The sequence below is a fragment of the Ylistrum balloti genome, unplaced genomic scaffold, assembly GCF_031769215.1.
Source record: "Ylistrum balloti isolate Yb309-2 unplaced genomic scaffold, AGI_CSIRO_Ybal_v1 Utg370036, whole genome shotgun sequence".
Taxonomy (NCBI): Eukaryota; Metazoa; Mollusca; class Bivalvia; order Pectinida; family Pectinidae; genus Ylistrum; species Ylistrum balloti.
The window spans coordinates 593,724-607,946 of NW_026782096.1; the positions used below are offsets into that span (position 1 = coordinate 593,724).

At 34.8% G+C, this 14,223-nt stretch overlaps 1 protein-coding gene across 1 annotated transcript; it reads right to left on the reverse strand.

Moving 5' to 3' along the window:
• Positions 1–499: 499 nt before the first annotated feature.
• Positions 500–2,966, reverse strand: LOC132548935 (uncharacterized). Its single transcript, XM_060212840.1, has 2 exons — positions 2,879–2,966; positions 500–1,445 (listed from the first exon to the last, which is right to left on the reverse strand). Exons 1-2 carry the CDS (start codon positions 2,964–2,966, stop codon positions 664–666), a joined length of 870 nt encoding a protein of 289 aa, XP_060068823.1. The 3' UTR covers positions 500–663.
• Between the last annotated feature and the right edge of the window lie 11,257 nt (positions 2,967–14,223).

The following is a 14,223-nucleotide window of genomic DNA, read 5'->3' on the forward strand; positions in this document are numbered from 1 at the left end:
ATTAACTTTTAAAATAATCGGTTATAACTGTCCATATGTATACCTCTTGCCTCATTAATTTCTTCACATAACGGCTTGGGTATCCGGAGGTTTGTGGTACAAAAAACCACTATAGTTAATAGTATTTATGTTACGAAAAGATATTGGGCTATCTATATGAACATGAACCGAAACGACAGACACAAAATGAACGTATCATGACTGTGTGTATGTTACATTACATTAAAATATTACCCATTGGTAACAAATAGATGTCTACATGTATATTTTTGAAATAGTAGAGAACTTTCTGCAAAAACTTCGGCAAAAGTTCAAAAATCCGTTAGGTTGTCGACTCTTAAATCAAATTAGAGTAAAATGGTCCAATAAGTTTCTTGTACCATATAATAATAGTGGTTGTCGCCAATGAAGCGGAAGACGCTTACTCTTCAGAAACATCCAGTGTTATTCTCCTTGTACTTTTCCAATGGTTTCAGTATTAATCTTCCTTTTGCTCATATTTTGCCCTCGTTTTCATCTATGTTGAACTACAATCTTATTGAGAAGTGACAGGTTTGGAAGAGATTTTGCAAACCGTTGCTATCTTGTCGTGTCTGGTTTTGGCAACGCATTTAGCCCATACTCTAAACTAAGTTTAAAATGATTAGCTTAAAGTCCCACCATCTACAATTCAAACGAGGGGAGTTTTGGGGCAATCCTATTCAACCCATAGACACATACTGCTTTCATAACACTTTTGTGTTCTTTGAAGCAAATGAAGTATATTGTCTGTACACTGTCCTCGTCCTGCCACGTGCATATACGTAACTTGTCTCCAACTTTACTTTCGCCCATCAATGTGATGTCAAACTTTTCCACAGGGTACCAACACATATCGGTGTTGAAATGTTTGTAAAATCCAGAAAAGGCAGCCGCTGTTGCACAATCGGTAAAAAATTGGATATACCGATGTGTAGTTACATGAAGATTTCGATCCATGTCACTATAACGTACAGTGACAGTGGTGTCATAGATGACTTTCGGCATTTCTGGTACACTTGGTAATGTATAAGGAAAGTTTGAATTATGTAACGGTACATTCCTGAATTTATCTGTAAACCATGTAGGCATAGGACAAGATTTTCTTGTCGTTTTGTCCACAACAACAAATTTTATGAAAAAGTCTCCCAGCTGTTCTTTTGTGACTCCATCGGTCATGGAGGTCAAATAACTGTATGAACTCGTACCCAAATGATACACAGAGGTAGACATGACTATTTTGGCGGCTGGTTTACTATATTTTGATATCAAATGTATTTTCGGTGTAACAGAGCATGACATTTGTACAACAAACAACAATAGTTGACGGTTCTTAAACAGGTCCTGCTTACTGGTGAATTTGTAAACATTAGGAGGGTGTGTTCCGGTCAAAAAGAGCTCCACGATGCTCCATACCGACAGGTTATCTGCAAAAGTAATAAGCGTGATATGTATAAGTAAGTTTTAGAGGACTTACGGAAAATGATTAAAATCAAGGTAAGGAGAGTGACATAGAAAATCTGTGGTCTAAATGGATATTTCATAGTTCCTTTTTCTTCAAACTTTGCGTATTTTCCTTTTAGAATTTTAGAAATATTGGCTCTAGTGGTTATTGTGATATATTCCAAACAAATGAATGTAACTGATTTATTTTACTTTGTAGTTATTAAAGTGTATTGTTATAAGTTACAATAGTCTATAATTTAACCTGCTTTTCTTTCTCTGGTATTGTAATGGTCAATAATGTACTGACGTAATGAAAAAAGAAACTCGTTTTTTATGAAAATAAACAGAATTTCGGATAAAGCATATATAAAAAAAAAAATCAACGATCACAACTGGATCTTTTTTTTATAACATCTCTCTCTCTCTCTCTCTCTCTCTCTCTCTCTCTCTCTCCCTCTCTCCCCCTCCCCCTCCCCCTCCCTCCCTCCCTCCCTCCCCTACTCGTCGAAAACAGCTGCTGGCGACTCGTCTCTTTTAATTATCTGATGAAACTCAGAACAAATACAAAAGAAAATCCAAAATTCAAGAAAAACTCTTGCATTGGAATTCGATAAAAATAGTATTTTGACTGTCTGACGCACAGACGAACGACTTTTGTACGAAACATGAGTTGGAGAGCTCAACAATTTGCGATGATAGCCCGAAATATATTAGCAGGAATTCACCCAGTCTATACATCATATTCACAAACCAATGCAAATAGTAAATTGTTATTGGCCAGCTTACTCATACTGCTGCTGGCTCAAAATACTCTGCGGATATAGTCAAGATTCAGAATACAATAAAATGTAAGCCTTTTCAACCAGGGGTATGTAGTGGTGTGCAAAACATGTATATACCATGCAGGTGCAAGACAAAAGTAACAGAGACAATGCTTATTGTAGATCGGTCAGAATTCGTCAGCTACTCAGTGCGGACGTTCGAGTCCACCATAAGGATAGCACACAAAACAAATAAATACTGTCATTGACTGATCATGCTTTACCGGATGTCGATGAAAGGACGGATTTTCCAGAAACAATGTTTTTCAATATTACTTTTCAATCAACTTAAACGTAGCAGCCAAAGATATAATATTCTATAAGACACTGAGAAAGGTAAGTGAAAGCCATAAGGACAGATTTTTACGCTGTCCGTGGACTATTGTTCATCTGTAGGAAAAACTGCCCCATAACCAATTTGTAGTCTTGGTTTGACTATGGAAAATACCGCTCCAGAAAACTGTTGATAGGGGTGATAAAAGGCTAAGAAATCCGTCGAAAAGCACCTAGAATAAAGACACGAGCAAAATGATTGGTAAACGTATACCAAGAAATACTTAAAGCTCTCTCATATCTTGGCTATAAGTACTCACTTGTACGGTCGAAGAAGTGGCCTGGTATTCCGTTTATCTCGACATCTATCCGTGCCAGGGACTCGTGTGTGATCTTCAAGTAAGCCATCTTTTTTAAAGAGTGTAAACAAAGTGCATTAACTCCATGTCCTGAACAAGAAAAAATTTCTTTTATGAAGAAGTATAATACGTTTTTTAATCTCCGTTACAATATAATCTTCCATCTTGATTTATTTTAAGTATTCTATTTCTCTGCAATATAAGTCAATAATTGTAATATCATATTCCATCATGATTCTTTTATATTATGATATTTTATAACATGACATTACTTACTTTGATTGACCAATATTTACATGGCTGAAACATTGCGGAACACCCAGCAATGGTCTTACATTAATTTTCTCTTATTCAAATTTCACTGAGGTTTAGTTTTGAGACTTTTTAAACTGGAAGGCTTGTTTTTTGTTTAGCCATTTTGAATGAACTGATTGAATGCTGCTAAAAGTTAAAATGCAAAACAAAAAAATCGTTTTAAACAAGAACAGAATGTGTTTATAGAAACAGATCCAAATCGTACATGCATAAATGTAAGATCTAAGCCACATTATGACTTCTTATTCAGAATCGGCAAGAATCGGTCGCTCAATAAGAGCAAACATAAACTTACAGTGTGGTTTATGTGAACCTACTTCAAAAACAAGTTTTCACTTACCGAATTTAGTCATGTACAACATGGATCGCTCGCTTAATGTAATGATTTCTTCATCCAAAATTAAATTTGTAAGGATTGTTGAATGCAACACCTTGTTTAAGATATGGAATTGATTCGTTCCATAATTTGTAATCTTACAATTCATTTCCTTCAATCCGACATCTAGATCTAAACCTTGTTTATTGTAGAGGATAGAAAAAATAGACATGTATAAAGGAAATCTAGTGACATCCGACACCTATATCTAAGTCTTGTTCATCGTAGGGGATAGGGAAAATAGACATGTATAAAGGAAATCTAGTGACATCCGACACCTATATCTAAGTCTTGTTCATCGTAGGGGATAGGGAAAATAGACATGTATAAAGGCAATCTAGTGACATCCGACACCTATATCTAAAATAGACATGTATAAAGGAAATCTAGTGACATCCGACACCTATATCTAAGTCTTGTTCATCGTAGGGGATAGAAAAAAATAGACATGTATAAAGGAAATCTAGTGACATCCGACACCTATATCTAAGTCTTGTTCATCGTAGGGGATAGGGAAAATAGACATGTATAAAGGAAATCTAGTGACATCCGACACCTATATCTAAGTCTTGTTCATCGTAGGGGATAGGGAAAATAGACATGTATAAAGGATAGGGAACCTAAAAGTCTTGTTCATCGTAGGGGATAGGGAAAATAGACATGTATAAAGGAAATCTCGTGACATCCGACACCTATATCTAAGTCTTGTTCATCGTAGGAGATAGGGAAAATAGACATGTATAAAGGAAATCTCGTGACATCCGACACCTATATCTAAGTCTTGTTCATCGTAGGGGATAGGGAAAATAGACATGTATGAAGGAAGTCTAGTGACATCCGACACCTATATCTAAGTCTTGTTCATCGTAGGGGATAGGGAAAATAGACATGTATAAAGGAAATCTAGTGACATCCGACACCTATATCTAAGTCTTGTTCATCGTAGGGGATAGGGAAAATAGACATGTATAAAGGAAATCTAGTGACATATATGTATGTGTTCTTCTCATTTGAACCTTTTTAGGATTGTTTTCTATCAGACCATATTTCCTAGTGAACTGACAAATGCTTTAAAACATGATGCAAAATACTGTCGTATCATCAAGTCAATTGAATTTGAAACATTGAAACGAAAAAATAATAAATAAGGAAAGAAAAGCACGAAAAAACCCATAGTAATGAATATCTCAGTATTTCCGGGATTGAAATAAACTAGACATCTTTATTACAAGGATATCGATATTTATAGCGATACTCAACGCGAATGACTTTAAAATCTTATGTATTTTCAGCAGAACACATGTTGCATACCGAAAAAAAATCATTTCGGCGATACCTGCGATACGGCGTGCGAGACATTTGCAAATGATAAATTAAAAAGTACCAACCAGCACAGAAGATTTTGAAGCAATAAAGATAATATCAGGTTTGTGGGTAACCAATTGTTTGAGTTGGAACTTAGACATCGGTGTAACACAAGTCATAATCTAGCTGACCTATATGATGGCATGAAAAAGTGTCATTCTTAAAAAAAACTCAAAGAAAACAGGAAACTGGAAATTCAAACCGTGACGCTACAAGTTAAAACCAACAGTAAACCTAGCTGGGAGATTGTTTATGAAAAAATCCAATAGCTTTAATAACCGCTTTTGTATTTCTGTACAATCGACTAATATTATATTGATCATAAACAATTGATCGGCAATATACACAGAAGACAACCATACGCATGGGAAGTGAAAACAAGTCTGTGAAGTGAACGTGTTATAGAAGCATACATGTATATACATTTTCGATCAACCCCTTTGAAGTGCCCCTGACTTTGGTTTGTGATATAAACATCCGGTTGTTTTTATTCAACCAGCCAATTATATAAACACCGACATATTTTACTTTGACGTCCTGTGCGTTTTAGTGTGTCTGAGAATTTGAATAGTTAACCTAACGCTGTATAATCAGTATATGGTGTAATGGAGATAGAGATAATCAGTATTGACAAGCTTGAATGTACTCAACTCAAGTACTCAACACTGATTTTTATAATCTAGTTGAATGATTAACCGTAATTGCAACATACGTTCTATATATTTTTCGTCTCGGCATGGTGACGCAATTATTTCAATTTGGTTCCATTTATTTATTTGTATATTCTATTCGATATTGAAGCTTACCTTTATATCATATCCCTTCTTCCAACCGGTACGCTGTCACATGCTGTCTACCGCCGTCGTTTGACCTTTGAAATAGGGGCGACCTACGGGGTATTTAATTGTTAAGATATAGTAAATTTACTGCATTTATCGTAAATTTATACATGCCAATAAATACTATATGAAAGACATCATGACACTTAGAAAAGGACTTATTAGAGTGAGTTGGAACATGAACATTAATATAACAGAGGTGAAAAAGCAGTTTCAGGGTATCTTCAAAGGTTCAATCATTTATATTATTTGATGTTAGTATGTAAAAGTTTTTTAACACAAACAAATTTGAGTCTCGGCCGAACTCGATACAAAGATTTAGCTTCTATTACAAGAATGCATGCATATCAAATAAGACTTTTAGATCATTTCATTATTTAGATTAGTTAGCTTGTCAAAAACAAAATGCAATGATAGAATGAAGTAATTACATTTGACGAATGACTCATTAAGAAAGGAATCTGTTTGGAGAGTTGAATTAATTAGATACTGAAAAAGAAAAACGACGTGTTATTGACAAAGAAATTCTTCGTTTTTATTCTTCCTTAGCAACACATCGTTTTACTCTACATATAATTACCTTTCCGTTAAGTCGTAACAAATAATGGATGGGTATGTTGCAAACTACCTTGCCCATCGTCGATGAGATAAGGATTTTCTAGATCTACTTTTTTCACTGTATATATAGATTAGAGAAAAAATTAGAACCTAACCTAACCTAACCTAACCGAACAGTAGTCTTTGTAAGATTTGCACAATAATCCATATACATACATACATACATACATACATACATACATACATACATACATACATACAATTGTTTTAAGCATTACAGAAATAGGCACGAACCAATTTCACTTTTCAAAAGAAATGAAAAATATTCATTTAAGTTAACAAATTGAAACCATCGCCAATGTATCGGGAAGAGGTAGGTTGATTTCAAACATATTTGCCCCCAAACTTCGTGGGAGCAAAGCAGCATATAATTGCAAATGTCAGAGGACCATGAACGCCCAGTTCCAGGATGATGATGCTTATTATCGGTTTCCTCTAATGAAAGCGTCATAACTCATTGTTAGTATACGACTGGTTGATTTGCAGATTAGTTTATTTTGCGATAGAAAGAAAATGCTCCTGTTCATTTCTATATATGGGAGATAGTGAACATTCTTTGCTCCTGGCCATAATTCGCCGATTCATTCAATGAGCAGGTCGAACCAAGACACGATAGAAATCAGAAACATATTCTGAACCACTTGATCAATGGAGTTAGAGATGGTTAGAGTAACAGTGTTGTCTCCCTTTATTGTTCTAGTTGTGGACTTATTTAGAAAGATTATCTGCTTTTTATACTATCTGGGCACATTGCTCATTCCTCTGTGTAAGATAAGTTGTGTGAGTGCTAAATATTCTATAAAGTAACTTCACTTCAAATAAATATATTTCTTTATCATAAAAGTTCATGATCAAAATTGCTTAATGGTATATGCTTAGATAATGACCCATTAGCCAGGAGTATCAAACACCGCTTTTTTGTTATATCATTGAATACTAGGGGTATATTGATTTGTTGTGTTAATACAATATCAATGTTATGGCTAACCTGTCCTCGTCACACCGTCCATATTAATTTATATCAGTCCATGACGTTTTTCCAGTGTACAACAGTTAGCTAGCCGATTAATGGATAGAGATACAATTTTTCAAAATTACCATATCAACTGAGCGAAGAAAAATATATAACATCTTCAAATATCAATAATGTTAAAGATTTTTATAACTTGAATGATTGATATCTGGAAGATTTTTCGCATAGATTTAGAATCCAATACAGTATAGTCAAATAAAGACTTAAACTGCATCATATTATTGTCTATCCTAGGACTCGTCACTAATGCTTAGGAAACATGATGATCCGTAGACTTGACGTGAGGTGAATTTCTTGATATATTCTTACAAATGTCAGAAGACCGCAACATGAAAATAATACTCTTATCCACTTCCCAAAATATATGGATGTCACGAATAAATGACAAAATGATAACGCATTGGTAAAAAACTTGCGATTGTCATTAGACAAGGCTAAATTTAGTCACTGTGGTGTTATATAATGTGTTGCGTTTTTAATTAATTTTTCAAAATAGATTTAAACCAACAGCGCCTACGACTATCAAAGCGGTATGCCAGTCAGGTGTTAAGCAGATAATGTCAAGGCAAACATTTGTTCGAGATGATATGCACATGAAGTTCACATATTTCCCTGACTTCAGTAGTAACAATCAAAAGTAACTGGTTTGACCTCAGAATTGGAGATGATATGAAAGTCAACATTGTGTTGTATCACAAAGAATGTGAACGGCCAACAAAGGGAGGTGATATACTCAGGGTGGGGCGTCGAGGATCATCCTTTAAGCACCAGTTTCTGGTCAAGTGACTGATCATGGTGACGGGTCATATACCAAGATGGTCCGGGAAATCAGAGCTGATGCAAATCGAAGGAGCACGTTGGAATTCACATAGCTATTGTACACAAATATGGTTTAATGACGTTTCTTAAAGAAGGCATTGGAAAGGAAAATGTGAAGGATACAAATTTATGTAACATTGTACCAAACAATCATAAAAATGTAACTTTAAGGCCCAGATTTACAATATGTTATTTCGTTGTGGTTAATCTAAGACAATGAGCGATTGGATTGTATACGAACGAACACTGGATCAGCACCCCTGCAGCGAGGAACAAGAGTCATTAATTTTGTAAGAAGTGTAAGGCAGTAATAATTTCAATTCACATCGATTTCAATACTAAGTATTTTCATCATATTATTCTTAATCTTACGTTTCACCTATTTTATTATCATCAATTCCTGAATTTCACCCATGAAAATTCAAAATATCAATAATTGTAAATATTTCGAAATTGATGTGTAACCATTGATAAATCATAGCATTAATTATCGATGACATTACATTTCATGTCATAATTAGAAGGAAAAAAGTTAAGAATGCATATGTAATCGCCTGAATTGAAGCAGATTATTCATAATTGTTGTTATTAAAGGGTTAAGGAATTTGATACATTTCAGAAAAATATAAGTCTTTCAACAAAACTGTATCCAGAATAATGTGCTACAAAGTAAGCATGTTCATATATCATTGTCTAACATATGACTTACATATTATTTTGTCTTTTAAACTTGAAAGTGGAAAATAGGAAATTTTCCGTTATATTTTTTTTCTTTTTCTTTCTTTTTTTTTTTTTTTTTTGTATTATTTTGAGATTCATACAAACATTTGTTTTTTGTTTGAAACAAGCTTTTCTATTGGTTGAAAAAAAGAGTCTTGTATTGTGTAAGTGTAGATTAATTGACAAGTATCTTTTTTTAAATCATGATTTAATAACTGGAGGGTACAATCTTCACAAGTCGCCTCGTGATTTATAAATATCACATTGTGAGTTTTCTATATTTATTATTATTTTATGTCTGCATAACGAAAAAGGCAATACAAATTTGTTTATTAATCATTCGAGCTAGTAGTACCGTCAGTACAATTCACGGAGAAAATCAACACCGAACGAACAAGTCGTCGCGTGACAGAAATCTTATGGGGTTTCTATCCTATATAAAGACATCGAATATCAAAAAGGTTTTGATGTATTATAACAGTTATTGCTTCTCCTAACCGATTCTGTTAAAAAGCAAAATTAAAACGTTTCGGTGGTGATAGCACTATTTGGTTTTCAAGTTAAGGAAATATGTTAGAATTAAAGATATATTGATCTAAAGAAAGTAAAATGTAAAGCGTGGTATACATTTTTTTCGGAGGCTGAAAATAGTCTTGAATCACTGGCATCATATCGAGCTTTTCATGGAATCCCTTTCTTCAGCTATGAACAAAACAAGAATCTGCGATCTGAAAAGTGTTGTTATACTGCATTGGTTCTGCCATTTAACAAGAATAGCCCTACACTTACAAAATTACCGGTAACATTTCCGGAGTGCCAAACACACTGTAACTTTTTGAGACGTTTTCCTTACTCAAGTGTTGTATCAGTGGCCCTCATGCTTACGCAGATCACTCGTTTTAATAACGGATTAGTTACATTTAAATGCTTGATAAACAAAAAGTGTACGAGGAGTTGAAAGAGCTACAAAAAACGTTTAGTATATTGATCAGTGGGATGCAACTATACGAAATGAAGCTTTGGTTACTCACCTACTTTTGAGTGACCAAGTGAATGAGCAAAATCACAGACCTGTAGGCATTTTACCAACAATTGCAAGAATTTCATATTACCAACTCAGCGAATTTCAGCCGATTTTTACCTATACTTGTTGGCCCTCAAGAGGGGTTTTGGATGCCAGTCTATTCTGTTGAGACTTCTGAAGCATTTTCTTCGGCCTTTGGGTAGCAGGCCAGTATGTTGTAGCCATTTTGATGAACCTGTACAAGGCCTTCGACTGCATCCCACACAATCTGCTCCTGAGATGCTGTAAACCTTTGGGGCTACTGCCAAACTCATCGGCAGCTACCTCAGTCCAGGTTGAGATCTGCTAAGGCTGCTAAGGAAGGGCGTATCTCATGGATCTTTATTTGGTCGTCTGATTTTTAATGTTTTATGAATTATCATTTTTTTATCATGCTGATGGTATTCTAGTGACATGATCAACAGTTGCTTTATTTGACGACTTCTTCCACGAAAATGGTGATGATGGCCATTGAATATCGAACCAACTACTGCAACATCATAGGTTTAGAATGCAGAGAATTGTTCCCTAGAAATGGAATGTTCACAATAGAGTAACTGAAATAATCGCGCTTATCACAGAGCTTGGTGGAAAACTGTCTATGTTGATTTCATTGTTGGAAAAAATTAGATCATCAGCTTATGTTGAAAAGTATGTCGTGATTGTGATTTCAAATTCTAGTGGGTAAATACGATGGACGTGATCATGAGAGCTCCTGCTACCTAAGACAAGACATCAATATTATATCTGAAAGTGAAATTGAGGGATTTTGCAAAGTTTTTGTGTCCTAATTTGATAAGTTCTTTGATAAATTCCTCCTCGTATGAAAAAAATCAGCCAATAGAGAGAATAGCAGAAATTCGATCATTTTGTTTACATTTCGCAGTTGATTCGATATTCAAAGGCCCGTTTCAATTATTACGTGTAAATCTTTCATTTGTTCATATTTTGCCCTAGTTTTGTTGAATTCGATTTTCGATTATGATTATGTTGACGTCAGTGTTTTGTTTTTTGTACCGCCCTTCGACTCTTCAGAAAGAGAGCTCTCATATCAAGAGAAAGCACGTGTTTTGTCAGTTTAGGATATGATAAATACACCCGCTCAAAAGTTAAGCACCGTCATCTTCAAATTTGAAATCTGAACCAAAAATCACACATTCAAGTAGATTGTCAACACTGTTTAAAACGAGGTCATTTTATAGAGATGTAACACACGTAAACCCTTGTGCATGATATGCACGTGCCAGGTAAAGTTCACACCTACATTTTTCATAGTGTTTTCAAAGTCTTTTATCGGTTGTATACCGCGTGCAGCTATGCCTAGACGACGAATTATTGGCATTCATAATACGGGAATGTCATGTAGGGAAATTGGACGACAACTCAATATTACCCACACCGTCATCAGTCGTCTAATACGTAAGCACGTTGCTACTGGGAATGTCTTAGATCGACAACGAAGTGGAAGACCCAGAAAAACAACTGCTCGTGATGACAGAATGATTTTGAGGAGCCAAGATCGACAAGTCGAACTCTAAGAGACAGATGGCAAGTCAACGCCCGATTGTCTCTCAGCACGTTGAAGCGGAGACTAAAAGCTGGTGGACTTTCTTCACGTCGTCCTATCCGACGTCCTCTTCTCACCCAGAGACATATCCAGGACCGATTGCAGTGATGCAACACACGGCGCGGTTGGAATATTCGGTCATGGAGACGTGTTCATTGGTCTGATGAAAGTCGGTTTCTTTTGCACGTTATTGACGGGAGAAGCCTGATATGGCGACCACGAGGTACTGCCTACCATCAACATAACATCCAGCCAGAAATTCCATTCGGTGGTGGGTCTGTGATGGTATGGGGTTGCTGTTCATATGATTGTAAACTTGACCTCGTCCAAGTCCAAGGCAACCTCAATGGCGAAAGGTACCAGAATCAGATCCTTCAAACAGAAATTGTGCCTCATATTGATAACCATACGCTTTGTGTTAACAAATTATTGTTTCACTTTTTGATGATAAAAAGTTGACTGCTTTTCGTTAACATGAAAACATACGGATCACTTTCTTATCTGCTGTTCTATAAAAGTATTTCTGATAAAGAAATGGACAATTTTAGTGGGATGACTGAGGAAAATGTACCATAAAAAGGGAATGGTGAAAATACAGCAGGTGTAGTGAATAGATTACGTAATAACATTGGTGAACTGTTTGAATTATGTAACCCTGATATTTACGGCATTGAGGGTATTAATGAATGTGTTGAAGGATTCACTGATAGATTAAATCAATTGATTCTACCATTATGTAACAAGGTAATTAATAAACGACCCCACGTATCAGGGGGTGTTGCTGAACAAGACAAACCATGGTTCAATCAGGATTGCAAGAACAAATATATGGAGTATAAAAATGCACTTTATGATTTTAAAATATATCTAAAAATGAAGAGTCCCATCGTCACCTTGTATTTAAGAAGAATATATACAAGAAATCTGAAGTGAAACTCAAACGAGAGTATAAAGGTCACCAAGGTAATATGTACAATTATTTAAGGAAGCACAATGCAGTCAGTACCTTTTAATCATTCTGGAGTGTAATTTGAGAGAAAGGAATGATACTAACAATTATATGAAAGGATAAATTCCACTGTAACAAAATTAGGTTACAAGATAACATATTGAATGAGCATTTTATAAGGTGTAAAGAAGTTTTGATGCCATGTGTAATAACACTTTTTAATGTTTTAAAGTCAGGTAATTACCCTACACTTTGGTCTCAAGGAAATAATGTACCAGTTTTTTAAGAAAGGAGAAAGGAATGATACTAACAATTATAGGGGTATTACACTTGTCAGTTGTTCAGGAAAACATTTACTTCTATTTTAAACTCAAGATTGGTGGAGTTTGACAAAATTATAACAAAATTTCCGATGCTCAGTATGGCTTTAGAAAAGGAATGTCTACGATTGATGCTATTTTTGCTCTGCAGTCTTTGATTAGTAGAACACTAAAGAAAAGAAAGAGGCTTTATTGTTGTTTCATAGACTATAAGAAAGCGTTCGATTTTGTTAGTCGTCAAAATTTATGGTACAAACTAATAAAGGAAGAAATTAATGGGAAAATATTAAATATTATTAGATCTCTTTATAGGAATGTCAAATGTTGTGTTATGGCCGGAGGGTCTCCGTCAGATTTTTTTAATTGTGAAAATGGATTATTCCAGGGAGAAATTCTCTCACCTATTTTATATTCATTTTATGTTAATGATTGTGAAAAGCATTTTTTTAATGACAACTGTCCGTCTATCGAAATACAGATGACAAATATATTTCTTTTAATGTACGCCGATGACATGGTGATATTGTCGGAAACTCCGGAAGGGTTACCAAAATTACTAGACTCCTTATTGGAATATACACAGAAATGGAATCTTACAGTAAATACTTCTAAAACTAAAATAGTCATATTTCGTAATGGTGGAGTTATCAGGGCAAATGAAACATGGATTTATAATGGTTGTGTTTTGGAAATTGTCAACGAATTCAATTATCTTGGTGTTGTGCTTAATTACAACGGTAAGTTCCGCATAACTCAACAGAAAGTAGCAGAACAAGGAAAGAAAGCGTGGTTTGCAATAAGGAAATTATGCCGTAGTATTTTTTTCAATCCTGAAACACCAATCTCGGTTTTTGATACTTACGTAAATAGTATACTCACTTATGGAGCTGAAATCTGGGGACTGCATAAAGCACCCGACGTAGAAAAGGTACATTTACATTTTTGCAAAAGATTACTGAAAGTTCGTAAAAGTACTCCTAATTGTATGGTTTATTTTGAACTTGGTAGATATCCTTTATATATCACACGTAAATGCAGAATAATAAAATATTGGTTAAAACTTAAAAACACAGAAAATTGTATTTTACAAGCATGTTACAGGGAGATGGTCCAAAATAATGATATTTGGATAACTGGTATTAGGAATGACCTATAATATGGGAATCTCGACATCCAGACATTAATATGTACGCTATTTTCAAACAGAGAATAATTGATATATTTCGTCAAGACTGTATTGATAAAATAAGTTCTTCCCCAAAAGGTAATAGTTTCCTCTGCAACGAATTTTGTTTACAAGAATATCAGAGAAAGTCACTTGA